This window comes from Sebastes fasciatus, chromosome 15, assembly GCF_043250625.1.
Source record: "Sebastes fasciatus isolate fSebFas1 chromosome 15, fSebFas1.pri, whole genome shotgun sequence".
In the NCBI taxonomy this organism is placed as follows: Eukaryota; Metazoa; Chordata; class Actinopteri; order Perciformes; family Sebastidae; genus Sebastes; species Sebastes fasciatus.
Window position 1 is genome coordinate 22,217,366 of NC_133809.1, and position 12,765 is coordinate 22,230,130.

General features: G+C 38.0%; 2 protein-coding genes across 4 annotated transcripts; one reads left to right on the top strand and one right to left on the bottom strand.

Annotated features, from left to right (window-relative positions):
* Positions 1–1,550: 1,550 nt before the first annotated feature.
* On the bottom strand, positions 1,551–4,172 carry zpcx (zona pellucida protein C). Its single transcript, XM_074661114.1, has 9 exons — positions 3,714–4,172; positions 3,525–3,637; positions 3,387–3,460; positions 3,133–3,304; positions 2,950–3,055; positions 2,789–2,874; positions 2,628–2,713; positions 1,688–2,546; positions 1,551–1,612 (listed from the first exon to the last, which is right to left on the bottom strand). Exons 1-9 carry the CDS (start codon positions 4,110–4,112, stop codon positions 1,591–1,593), a joined length of 1,917 nt encoding a protein of 638 aa, XP_074517215.1. The 5' UTR covers positions 4,113–4,172; the 3' UTR covers positions 1,551–1,590.
* tmem54a (transmembrane protein 54a) lies at positions 4,113–12,765 on the top strand. 3 transcript variants are annotated; one of them, XM_074661133.1, is made up of 7 exons: positions 4,168–4,250; positions 5,491–5,675; positions 8,863–9,059; positions 9,197–9,256; positions 9,612–9,806; positions 9,926–10,063; positions 12,393–12,765. In XM_074661133.1, exons 2-7 carry the CDS (start codon positions 5,663–5,665, stop codon positions 12,525–12,527), a joined length of 738 nt encoding a protein of 245 aa, XP_074517234.1. In that variant the 5' UTR covers positions 4,168–4,250; positions 5,491–5,662; the 3' UTR covers positions 12,528–12,765. The 3 variants fall into 3 exon arrangements, with proteins under 3 accessions (XP_074517233.1, XP_074517234.1, XP_074517235.1); XM_074661134.1 differs by lacking the exon at positions 4,168–4,250 and having other exon boundaries at positions 5,538–5,554; positions 5,646–5,675; XM_074661132.1 differs by lacking the exon at positions 5,491–5,675 and having other exon boundaries at positions 4,113–4,250.

Sequence of the window (12,765 nt, forward strand, 5' to 3'; positions counted from 1 at the left end):
TGTGACATTGTATATTAAGATGTATTTACAAATTGTAATTGTACCACCCATGATGACCTTATGTTCTTGTTCTCAAATAAGTTTTAAAAAAAGGGTAATTTATCTATTCAAATTAAGCCTGTATGTAGAAAAGAGAAATATTGAATGAGGGGAGAATGAAAAGCTAGTGTCCTTTTTGCTTCCCGTTTTGCTTCTTAAAAAATAAATAATGGAGTTGGTATTTAAGTGGAGACACCCAAGGTGAATAGTGTAAAAAAAAATAGGTGGGTTCTGTGGGTACCCACCAGTCTCCCCTTTGCAGACATGCCCACTTCATGATAATCACATGCAGTTTGGAGTATACATTTTTTTTTTTTTGCCTATTGTAAAATGGTGTATTTCTGACCATTTTCCAACAATTACATTTTAAAAAAAAATCACAATATATTGCCTTGTTTACAGTATTGCAATATATCACAATATATTGAATCATTACCCCATAATCACAAGTATTGTATCGCCAGATACGAGACAAGAGACATGTCAACAACGCAGGGGGTTATTGTTCAGCTGTGCTTGTCCCTTGTCTTGCTTTCAGTGAACATAACAGCAGAGGGCAATAGGAATTAGTTTGGTCCTTTTAAATAGAAGAAATAGGTCATTTTGGGGCAGAATTTGTGGGATCTGCAGGAGTTTATATTCCCAAATGAGCAGGGGAAAAAAAAAAAAACTGTCCTTTTTGCTTCCTGTTTTGCTTCTTAAAAAAAAAAAAAAAATAGAATTGGTATTTAAGGGGAGACACCCCAGGTGAATAGGGTAAAAAAGATAAAGTAGGACACCATGAAACTTCCCCAGTTGATTGCGTACAATAAGGCAATTATTTTTGTGTATTACAAGTCTTCTAAAATTTTGTTTTCTTATTAAATATGGACTAATATACATATATTTCCAGAACAGAAATCTGAACATTGGATAAAGCCAGGTTCAAAATTCTTGTTTCATTTTGTTGACACGAGTCAAAAGTTCTTGCAGAGGGAGTTTTGGATATATATATATTAAAAAAAAAGATTTGTGTTTTTAGGAATATAATGTTGTATATATTAGGCTATGACCAATAGATGAACAAACCCCTCTGTAGAAACCTTCAGAATATAGATAGGAATGAAACTGGAAAGTTTGGTGTATGGAAGTGCAATTGAAATATGATTTAAAAAAAAGATATGGATTGTAAAATTCCATACATTTTGCAAGAAACTACAGGTGAATAGGGTACAGTATATATCCTCATGAAACTTGCAGTTAATTTACAATAAGACAATTATTTTTTGTATTACAAGTTTTCTGGAATTTTATGTTTATATCTGCAAATGATGCATTCTCTCATGCCATCTCTGGTGAATTTAGGAGAAAATACAGATCCAAACAAACAAAGTGAAGTAAAATAATCACCCAAATCTGTATTTGGGATGTTTTTTTTCCACTAGTATGAAAGACGACCTGCATACAATCTCTGACCAATGTATGAAAATGTTTTTGCCCGAGGTGTCTCCCATTAATATGAAACCACTGGATTATTGCTCAATACATTTATTCAGTTAAATGAAGATTCAATTATTCTGCTTTGTCCATCCTCCTGAGGATAAGAGATCGAGAAATAAAATTAGTCAGTCACATGCATAGAACATACTGACATTACAACATTAGTTACCTCAGCAAATCCAGGAAAGCTGAGCGCAGCCGTCTCTGTCTGGGCTCCTGTTTGCCTTTAGTCCCACCTTTCCCCTCTTGTTGTCTCATCACTTCTTCCTCATAACTCAGCGTCTGTGATCCATCCGTGCTTTTGGAAAACTGAAGTTTGGAGCGAATTATTGGTTGGGCATCATTTGCGTCTTCCTGGGGCGTAACAGTGGCATCTGCCAGCTCATCTATCATTTGGTTAAAATCATTCTGGTTTAGGACATCTACATTCATCTCAGCTGTTAGAGGGAGGTCAACCTCTCGTGGGGCCTCTGTGTAAACCATTCCAGAGCTATCAAAACGCCTTTTTCTTTGAGATTTCTCTGCAAAAGCTGCTTTTACCATTTGTGGAAGAAGCGCCCATCCATCAATTAGTGTAAGAAGACTCAAATCCCACATACGACCGTCACTTCCTGGTTCATTTGCACTTGGATAGATTGTGTTTGTACTCAGAAGAGGCTCCTGATCTGCGGTTGAAGGTCGCAGCTCGGGAAGGTCATTTGATACGGTGTCGCTTGGCTGCAACTTCAAATGGTCTTCGGGCTCAGAAACGATATTCTCCCCGTGTTCACCATCCTGCACCTGTCCAGGTAACCAAAGGGTCAGTTTGGCAACTGGGTCCTGACTCGCAACCACTACACCCTGAGGGGGTCTTGATACAGAAGCGCCAGAAATGATTGGGTCCTCAGTCACTGCACGATCAGACAGCATGGGGTCTGGAAGTGGAGAGCTGGACGTTTCTTGCGGTTCAGGGACAGGAGGCTCAGGACTTATCTCTATATGTTTGTCCACAATGACGAAGGGGCCAGTGCTGACAATAGCCTTGGCATCTGAAACGACACGCCTAGTGAGTCACTGGAGTTAGAAATAGCATTTATTGTTGCATCTTTTGACAAAAATAAAGCACTGACCTTCAGCAAGGTGCTTGATTGACAGGCCTGTACACTTTGAGCTACAGCACTCGCACACCTCTACATTTCCACTTAGGTCCACCCATCTTAAAAACAGAAAAAATCTCATTAATTAGATTATGAAAAAGTCACAAAATACAGTTTTATGCATGTACAAATACCTTGACTGGAGCAGGTTATAGTTGCAAGATTTAAAGCCAAAGTTGACACCCTGGTCTGAGAGGAGGACACGACAGTGGATGTACATCTTCAGAGGAGGAGAGGTCACAAGGTCATACAGTTGAACAGCAGAAACAGGTGAGAAATTACAATCAAAACTCACCTCAGAAATGAGATAAGAGGTGTTCAGAACAAAATTAACCCCATCCGCTCTGTCGGAGGCCACGAATTGTACGACAGCATGGGGAGAACCCAGCGGGGCTGTGCACCTGCAGAGAGCAATGGGATCACAAGTGATTATAATATCATGGACAAACATTACAATTATTCCACACTGGCTTCTTACCCTTTATTCATTATGACTGCATGCTTGAGTCTAGTCTGAGGCTCAGGAGACGCAGAGACAAAACAGGACTGGATGAAGAGCTGCTGCTCTGGCCTGGTTTTGGCAGAAACCTGGAGGTTGACAACCTGACCTCTTTTAAAGATATTAGTCTCTGCAGTGCTGGTCCAGGATGCTGCAGGAGCAATAAAACACTTGTGACTACAAATGAAACAATCCAGGCCAACGGTGTATTCGTGACTCATGTTGTTACTCACGATTCATGGCTTTGATGTTAAAGGTCTCGCTGTTCTTAGGAACCGGCGTTGAGTCAAAGAAGTTTGGATATGACCTGAAAAGATTCCTTGTTAGTATTGTGACCACTTACAAATGTTTTGGTAACTCAATGGATGCACCTTTTAGGGACGCAGGAGACGTGCAAAGTGGAAGGAGTATGCCACCAGCTGGGGGGAGGTTTTTTGAGATTCAAGTGGAGATAGTTGGTAAACCTCACCAAGCCATTTTGCATCTGTAAGAGAGCATCAGAAATCTCCTTACAAAGCTGTGGAAATAAAAGTAACTAGTAAAGAATTTGGTCAACTCACCATAGGTGTAGTTCCACACTCATCCAAACTGTAAGTGAAGACAAATTGGTTTGGTAGCTCTCTGTTGCTATAGCAGCCAGCACCCAGCTGGATCTCCTCTCCTGTTAGCACGACACCGTTGGAGCTCTTATCAACCAGCAGAGTCAGCTTAGATTCATCGCAAAACACCTCGATTCTGGGAACGATCATGATGGGAGGCAATTCAGCGAGCATGTGGAAGTCAGGTTTCCGGGTCCGCCATGAGCTGAAGATGGTGTCATATGGAGGGAAATCAAAACTTCTTTCAAATGGAAAAGGCCTGATGTCATGGAAAAATGTGTCATCCTGCTTTTTTATTACTGACTGAGCAGCAATAAAATGTCCAAGAAAGATGCAAAGAAATATCTCTATTGTCCCCATTGCAGAGCTCAAAGTGGGCCAACCACTCTGGTTAGCCTCCTAGCACAGGTGTGTCATTAATAAGGAGCTGTGGCAGGAGGGACAGGTGCTGGCAATCAGGCTAACGAGGCTGCATTCAGATGGGACACCATGCAGCCAGTAAGAGTTTTTATACTATTTATGTGTTTTATTGTGAGTCAGGAGGCAGTTAGAAGCTGTAATTAAGAAAAACTAAGAGTATATAGTCCATCTTCCCCATCCGCAATAATAGACGCAATATTCACTTGAAGAAGAAAAATCTGAATTTTATATTATACTTTACCTATGCCCAAATCAGCAATAACTTTGGTATGACTTTGTGATATTTTATAATATTGTGGTGGTATTGTAATCCCTAAAGATAAAATGTTGCACATACATTTCCAAGTCACATTTATATATTCAAAGACTCAAAGGACTAAAGAATCTGGCTAACCCTGAGTAGCACAGTGGCGGAAGAAATATTCAGATTTGAAAAAGTAGTGTAAGACCATAGTGTAAAAATACTCAAGTAAAATTCCTTCATTCAAAATCTTACTCGCATGATTGTTCAGTAGTTAATTGCAATTAATCACAAATTATTCACACATTTTTTTTTATCTTTGCAAAATGTATCTTAAAGGGAGATTTGTCAAGTATTTAATACATTTATCAACATGGGAGTGGACAGACATGCGTGCTTTATGCAAATGTATGTATATATTTATTCATTATTAGAAATCAATTACCAACACAAAAAAGATGACAAATATTGTCCAGAAACCCTCACATTTATTACTTGTTACCTTGCTAATTTAGATTGTATATGGACTGTATAAAATGTCCATATACAATCTAAATTAGCAAGGTAACAAGTAATACATGTAGTGGAGTAAAAAGTATAATTTTTGCCTCCAAAATGTAGTGGAGTAGAGGTCTAAAGTAGCATAAAATGGAAATACTCGAGTAAGGTACAAATACCTCAGAATTGTACTTACAGGTAGTTAGTTTCATTCCACCACTGGTTTGCAGTAAACACCTGGGAAGTAATTAAGACTAATACCCTGGAGTAAACGGACAAGGGGAATCCTGCAGTCACTATCAAGCAGTGTTCAAAAACTTTAAAAACACTAAGAATGTGAAATCATGTACAGTAGCCTTTGAGATGGTATTTTTTTTCTAATTAATATAGACCTAATTTTTGTTGTAATTTAAAAATATATATTGTTATATAATAATTAAAAATATATATTGTTATATTGTTATATAATAATTAAAAATATATATTGTCAAGTATGGATAGTCAATATATAGCTAAGCGCTAATGGGGACAGCATGTGTTTTTAACAGGTAACTAACTGTTTAACTCGTCCTTGTACAGTGAACGTGCATGTGGGCGGAGCTTCTGCTCAGGTAGGCGGAAGGTGACGTCTGTGTGTCTGCAGGTGAGCGGCAGCAGCAGAGGAAACACAACGAGCCACCAGAAAGCTGTCAGAAATGACTTTAATACAACCTGTACACTAATATGATCTAAAGGGGACATCACATCCACCATGGTGAATTTAGGTAAGTTGACTTTGATGCGTGTTTTTCACTAAAGTGACAGGATAAGTGGGTTAATGTTGTGCTGAAGTTTTAAGGCGTGGTCTGCGCAGTCGTTGACTGAGCTCAAAGGAGAGCAGACGGAACAAACATACATGTTTTATGGAGTTTGGATGATGGAACTCAGAGTGATATCTTATTTTTTGTGTTTATTTATATAAATGAAAACGTTTCCATCTTATTTGTTGAGCCTTACATAGAAGTCATTTGGAGTTTCACCTGAATGTTAGTGAAACTTTTTGGGTAATGGCTTGCATGATAGTGGGCTGTTGTCAGATATAGAACCATAGTATAGTATAGTATAGTATAGTATAGTATAGTATAGTATGGTATAGTATAGTATAGTATGGTATAGTATGGTATAGTATAGTATAGTAGGCTATAGTATAGTATAGTATAGTATGGTATAGTATAGTAGGCTATAGTATAGTATAGTATAGTATAGTATAGTATAGTATAGTATAGTATAGTATAGTATGGTATAGTATGGTATAGTATAGTATAGTAGGCTATAGTATAGTATAGTATAGTATGGTAGGCTATAGTACAGTATAGTAGGCTATAGTATAGTATAGTATAGTAGGCTATAGTATAGTATAGTAGGCTATAGTATAGTATAGTATAATATAGTAGGCTATAGTACAGTATAGTAGGCTATAGTATAGTATAGTATAGTAGGCTATAGTATAGTATAGTAGGCTATAGTATAGTATAGTAGGCTATAGTATAGTATAGTATAATAGGCTATAGTATAGTATAGTATAGTAAAGTATAGTAGGCTATAGTATAGTATAGTATAGTATAGTATTGGTCCCAGACTGTACATCTTCTTATTATTGAACCTAAAGAAAGTAAAGACATGACATGAATAATGAGACATGTTGTCCCTGTGTAACTATCAGAAAATATTGTATCATATTGGAATATAAGAGATATTAAGTTTGATATGCATTCACTACATGAATATGTAAATACTATGAATATTATAAATGTCAAAAAGTCTAATTTCATGTTATTTGTAGGAAATAAAAAATATGATAGTGAGCAAATTAATGAAGTAATAATAATAATAATAATATATAAAATAATAAATACAGTAAGAAATAATATGATAAAGTTTCATCAACATGTTTCTTTGGTATTCTGATGATAAACTCATCAGAAAAAAACAATACATGTCTGTTAACATTATATTACAGTTTAATTTATCCATATTTAACATACTGTAATATCGTATGGGCAAGTACTTTTCCAACTTATCTGAACAAAATATTGCTGCTACAGAAACAGTTTATTAGATTAGTAACTTCTTCCAAAGCTGTTATACCAAGTGCACCACTTTTTAAAAAACAAATTGCAGTTGTTGACTATATTTGACATCAACATTCTTCAAAGCTGTACATTTGTCTTTTAAAACGATATATAAGAATACAGATTGACCTTATAGTTTTAGATTTTATTTTGTTAACAACCCTCCATTCCATAATTACCGAACAAGACAGGCTGATAATCTTCATCTTCCTTTATATAAAACATCCCAAGGTCAGTTTTTTTATCAAATTTTGTGGAGTTATGTATGAAAATGTACATTTAATGTACAAAATGTACATTAAATTAACAAGAAACTGTTGTTCATGCTGTAAATACGGCGATTATTCCTGCTTCTCTGCATTTTTTTTATTTGAACTATACTCCTACATTTATTTTTATGTGATTCTTATGTTTTACCTTTTGTATGTTTTTTGGTGTGGTTTTTATATAAGCCGTTATAGGTTTCTACACCCTCAAACATACTTTATATTTCTTTCATGTGAATTGTATTTTAACATCTTTTTATGTGTGTGTGAAACAAATAAACATAAACATTACAGCATATATTTTTGTCTGTGCATTACAGTAACAAAATGTGTGCTTGACTGGCCGCAAACATTACACTAACAATATTATGACCAAAAACAGAGCGTTTTTTCCCCCCACAGCACCCAGCTAACGGTTTGAATGAGACAAGCCAGCAGCAGATATGCGTCTCTACCTGACCCCTCAGGCCAGGTTAAGGTGGTGGTGAATGTTTGAACGCCCCACCCAAAGCTTTGTTCCAGTTTGGTTCAGGAGGGGCTCGCATGATGGGTGGGTGCTTCACCTTTCCTCAGAGGAAAGAAGGAACAAAATAGTGCAACACAATCCCACTCAGACCCCGTCATTGTACACCACAGCTGCAGCGTTTTGCAGCGTGCAATGGTGGGTGAGATCTTCCGCCATCTCTGCAGGGGTCGGGGATAATTGTGGTTATTCTAAAGCGTTGTCACGGTATGCTAACCACCAGCCCTCTTTCTATTTGCTTTGCTGAAACCACAAGTTTCCACACAAGCTCTCAATGTACTGCACTTACAGCTCACTTTCAGGTCACATTTACTGTAATTTCATCTTGTATACTCTCTTGTTTCCTGCCAACAGCACTGATGCACACACAGATGTATTTACATATTCTAATATGGGATTAGAGTCACATGCATCCATCTGACAATATTAACTGTTGCACTCATGATGCAGTGATGGCATGTAACTAAATACATTTACTCAAGTACTGTACTTGAATACAATTTTGAGGTACTTACTTAACTTGAGTATTTCCGTTTTATGCTAATTTCTACTTCTAATCCACTACATCTCAGAGGCAAATAATGTACTTTTTAATTCCACTACATTTTTTAAAAGTTTAGTTACTTTGCAGATTCAGATTAATAATACAACACATTAATCAACTAATAAATTATAATGAATTATTATAGATTAAGCTATCCAGCAGTATATAAAGTTATTAAAATGAGCTCCACCTTTACCAGTTGCAACATTAAAGTGATGAATACATGATAATCCGGTAATATAATAAATATGATTCTGAAATGGGCCATTCTGCATAATGAGTACTTTTATTTTTGGTACTTGAAGTATATTTTGATGCTGATACTTTTGTACTTTTACTTTAGTAAGATTTTGAATGCATGACTTGTATTTGTAACAGAGTTTTTTCACACAACAGTATTGCTACTTTAACTTAAATAAAAGATCTGAATACTTCTTCCATCCCTGACACAATGTGTGACTAAATTAAAAATATGAGGTCAAAATAACACATTTCTGCTTCCTCTAGGAGTATGCTGTGCCAACCTCAAGGACAACAAAGCCCTGATGAAGATGGGGCTGGGGCTGGTGCTGGTGGGCCATGTCAACTTTCTTCTCGGAGCGCTGGTGCACGGCGCCGTGCTCAGGCACATCAACCTGCACTCTCAGGCCCGGACCATGGTGTACGCCATCTCTAATGTCATTGCTATTGTGGCAGGCTTGGTGGTAAGTGGTGCATATTTACCAGCGGATAGATGGTGGTTTAAAATAGATTTTGCCTCACCAAACTGGAAATGTATTTACTAGTTTGCTGCTGGAAACTCCATATCTGATCATAATGCCGTGTATCTTGTGCCCCTTAGGGAATTATTGTTGGAATAACAGCTATTGTCATGTCCAAAAACAAGAGAAACAGGATCCTGGTAAATATTGCTCCCCTCTCATTGGCACACCTTCTCCCTCCTCCATTCAGCACTCACATGTGTCATTTGCTGGCTCCTGTTAGAACTTGTTCCCTTGTTTTTGAGTGGGTGCATGTGTGTGGACATACAGAAGATGATAGATATATTTAAAGAGGTAACAAATATGGAATACATTCAAATATTGGATGTATTTCCTCAGAACATGGACTCTGTGATTTCTTTTCCTAGAGCTTCCCTCTCACATCTACTTGACATTGAAAAGCGTGATCTTTTATGAGGAAATGTGTCTTTCACATACTAGATCAAGCGTTGTGTTTTCACTTACTAACATGCGCATGTCGTGTTGTCCTTGCAGCAGTGGGTCTTGTTGGTCTTCAGCCTCCTGGCAGGTCTCTTGGCGATCGCCTCCACCCTGGGCCTGTCAGTTTCTATGGTGAAAGCCATTATGAACAAAGGATTGGTTCTGCTAACACACTGCAAGTTTTCTGATAAAAGTGTCGGCTCTTCCAGCATCACATACGAATGCCCCTTTGACCCTACCCGTATCTATGTAAGTTGAAAATAAATATTATAACATCAGCAGTTTTTGTGTTGACTTGAATTGCTGCAAAAAAGAAGAATAGTTTATTGATCAGAGGTATGTGCTGTCATCTTTTTTCTGTCAACCAGGGGACCACAATTATTCTGTGGGTGCCTCTCATCTTCATGTCCGTGGTGGAAATGGTGTTCTCCTTCCGCTGCTTTGCCGTCTGTACTTCGTACCTCTACCTCTGTCCATGCAGGAGGAGGCCGAGTCGGGGAAGGAGGGTAAGCTGCTGTCAGTGACAGTTTTAGTTAGACCTAGACCTGCTCTAATCATGCATGATTTATCTCAGGCAGCGTTTGTGCAGATTGCTATGCCACGTCATCTTACTGTGTCACATATAGTAAGTAATTTCAGTCAGACAGTTGCCTTTTTTTGAAATGTTTGAAAAGTTTTTAGCATAAATGTAAATGGGGCAGTGATGTATACCGCTTTCCAAAGGGGAAAAAATTCAGTTAAAACCTTTAATTTCTAAAACCTTCAAAACAACTGAAAAATCCCTATAGCGAAAGGGACAAATACTGTAATGTAACCTTGATTCACTAGAGGAGAAATGCATATATTTACAAGAGAAATCAGCACTTTCCCGCCTAACTGTGACACATGGTGCCTTCAAATCGGGTTGTGTTTACCGTGTTCATGAGAAGAGTCCATATGAACGCCCCCCTCTTGTGGTATTCACGACCTCATGAGTGGAACGTTTCTGAAAGCTCTGAGTTTATGAGATGTGACGTGTTTGTTGACGTTGTCAGAAATGGAAGTTAATTTTTCGGTGCATAATAAGTTAATATATTGTAATTTTAGTTGTATATTGCTTTCTTGGTAATTTTACAATATGTCTGAGGAAGATGTTGATATTCCCAACGGCGTCATCTTTCTCCTCTGTCATTATGCCTTTGCATTTACTGCATTATGTTGCCCGCTTGCTAAATTGTTAGCCTCTGTGGCTCCTAGACACCGACAGTAACGTTAATATTGCCGTTGCTTAGCAGCGGTATTCTCACAACTTAACCACTCGAACGCCAAGCGTATTGTAACTCGAGCCAACGAGTTTCATTTGAAGGCACCAATATGCCCTTTTCACAGTAGACATTTTGACATGTCTTTGCAGGGTAAACATAGGTGTAATTAATACCATTAATTATGGCCCTGTTCCATTGAGGTGTGCCTGGTATTGTGAATGCTGTCTCACTGGAGTGGCTGTGACACACTAAATATAACAGAACCATGATTCATTTGATCAATTACACCAGTGTTTACTCTGCTATGACATGTCAAAATGGCTGCTGTGAAAGGGGCCTATTGTTATTCAGAATGAGGTTACTCATGAATGTCTTGAAAACAACAAACTACTTAGCCTGTGAAACTATTAAAAACAGCTGCAATAAAAAAAACATTATATCAAGTCAAAGTTTTAACAGTGAAGTGACCTGGCGTCATTATATCCACAAATAGCAATGTGACATTGAATTTAATACAGACAAATGGAAGCCAGTGGTCCAGACCTGCTGACGAGGCAAACCTGAACAGAGCAGTGTGCTAACTGTGTCCCTCATCTCATGTGGTCTCAGTGCATGATCACATGGTTTGATCTGTGGTTGAAGTGAACTGAAATAAGCACACATCATAAACAGTGGCTCAGATGATTAGCACCATACCATCATTGTATTTATCAACACCTGGTCCTCACAAATGCATATAAAAAATTTAAATGTAGTCATGCATTAATTGTTATGCATTACCAACATTATTTAAAACGCAGTTAATTAACTTTACTTTTTAGTCCGAGTATGGACTGACATTCAGCCATCCCCATGAACAGGCAGCTTTGTGGTCAGATGTTTTACCTTAAAGGGACAGTGTGTAGGATTTGGTGTGGTTGCAGATTGCAACCAACTGAGTACACCTCCGCTCACTCCTCGCTTTCCAAGACTGCTGTAACCTGAGCCGCCGAGTGCAAAACCGTGGTAACGCCGTTCGCCTCGCTCGGAGGCCATCCTTACCATAATAACACTACTTTAGGAGCAACAGAAGTCAGACGGCGGCTGGCGGTACCACGGTTTTGCACTCTGCGTCTCACATTACCGCAGTTTCAAAAGCGTCTTGGAGAACTACGGTGGCCCTCAGGTAACATAAAAACGCAAAAGGCTCTCTCTAGAGCCAGTGTTTGGTTTGTCCGTTCTGGGCTACTGTAGAAACATGGCGGGGCAACATGGCGGACTCTGTGAAGCGGACCCGCTCCCTATGTATATATGAAGGGCTCATTCTAAGCTAACGAAAACACAATGGTACTTAGTTTCAGGTGATTATACACTAATGAAAACATAGTTATGAATATTATATTCCATTTCTTCTAATCGATCCCCCAAAATGTTACATACTGTTCCTTTAAACATGTTGAATTATACACATTTTAATTGCAGTCCACTGATACAAAAGTAATTTTCATTCTCTATATTAGTCACAACAATAGTCACAGTTGTGATTTTTTTCGTTATCTTTGCTAATACTATTGATCAATGTGACTTATATTAAATTAATGTAATGTTTCAGGTACGTATCCAGAGACCTGTTCAAACTCCATCACCGCCACCAGTGCGAGATCCAGAGAGCGACGTTAGAGTCGAGCCTGCCGAGCAGGATGAACTGCTGGAAGACACTGCAGTGGAGCAGAGTGCATGGCTCTGAACCAGCGAAACCCAATGAGATCGGTTGTAAACTGCTTGGCTTAACTGGATAAAATGAAACGTCATCTGTGAAGTTGTGTTGAGTGCGTCTGTTACATATTTTATTTCCCTCTGATAAAATACTGCTGTTGGTTTGGTTTTAAATTGTTGGATTTTGTTTGTGTGTACTGGGTGTTGTCTTGAAAATACAGAGCTTTCATCTGTTTCTTGACATTAAAATGTTTTTGTTTTTTTCTAAA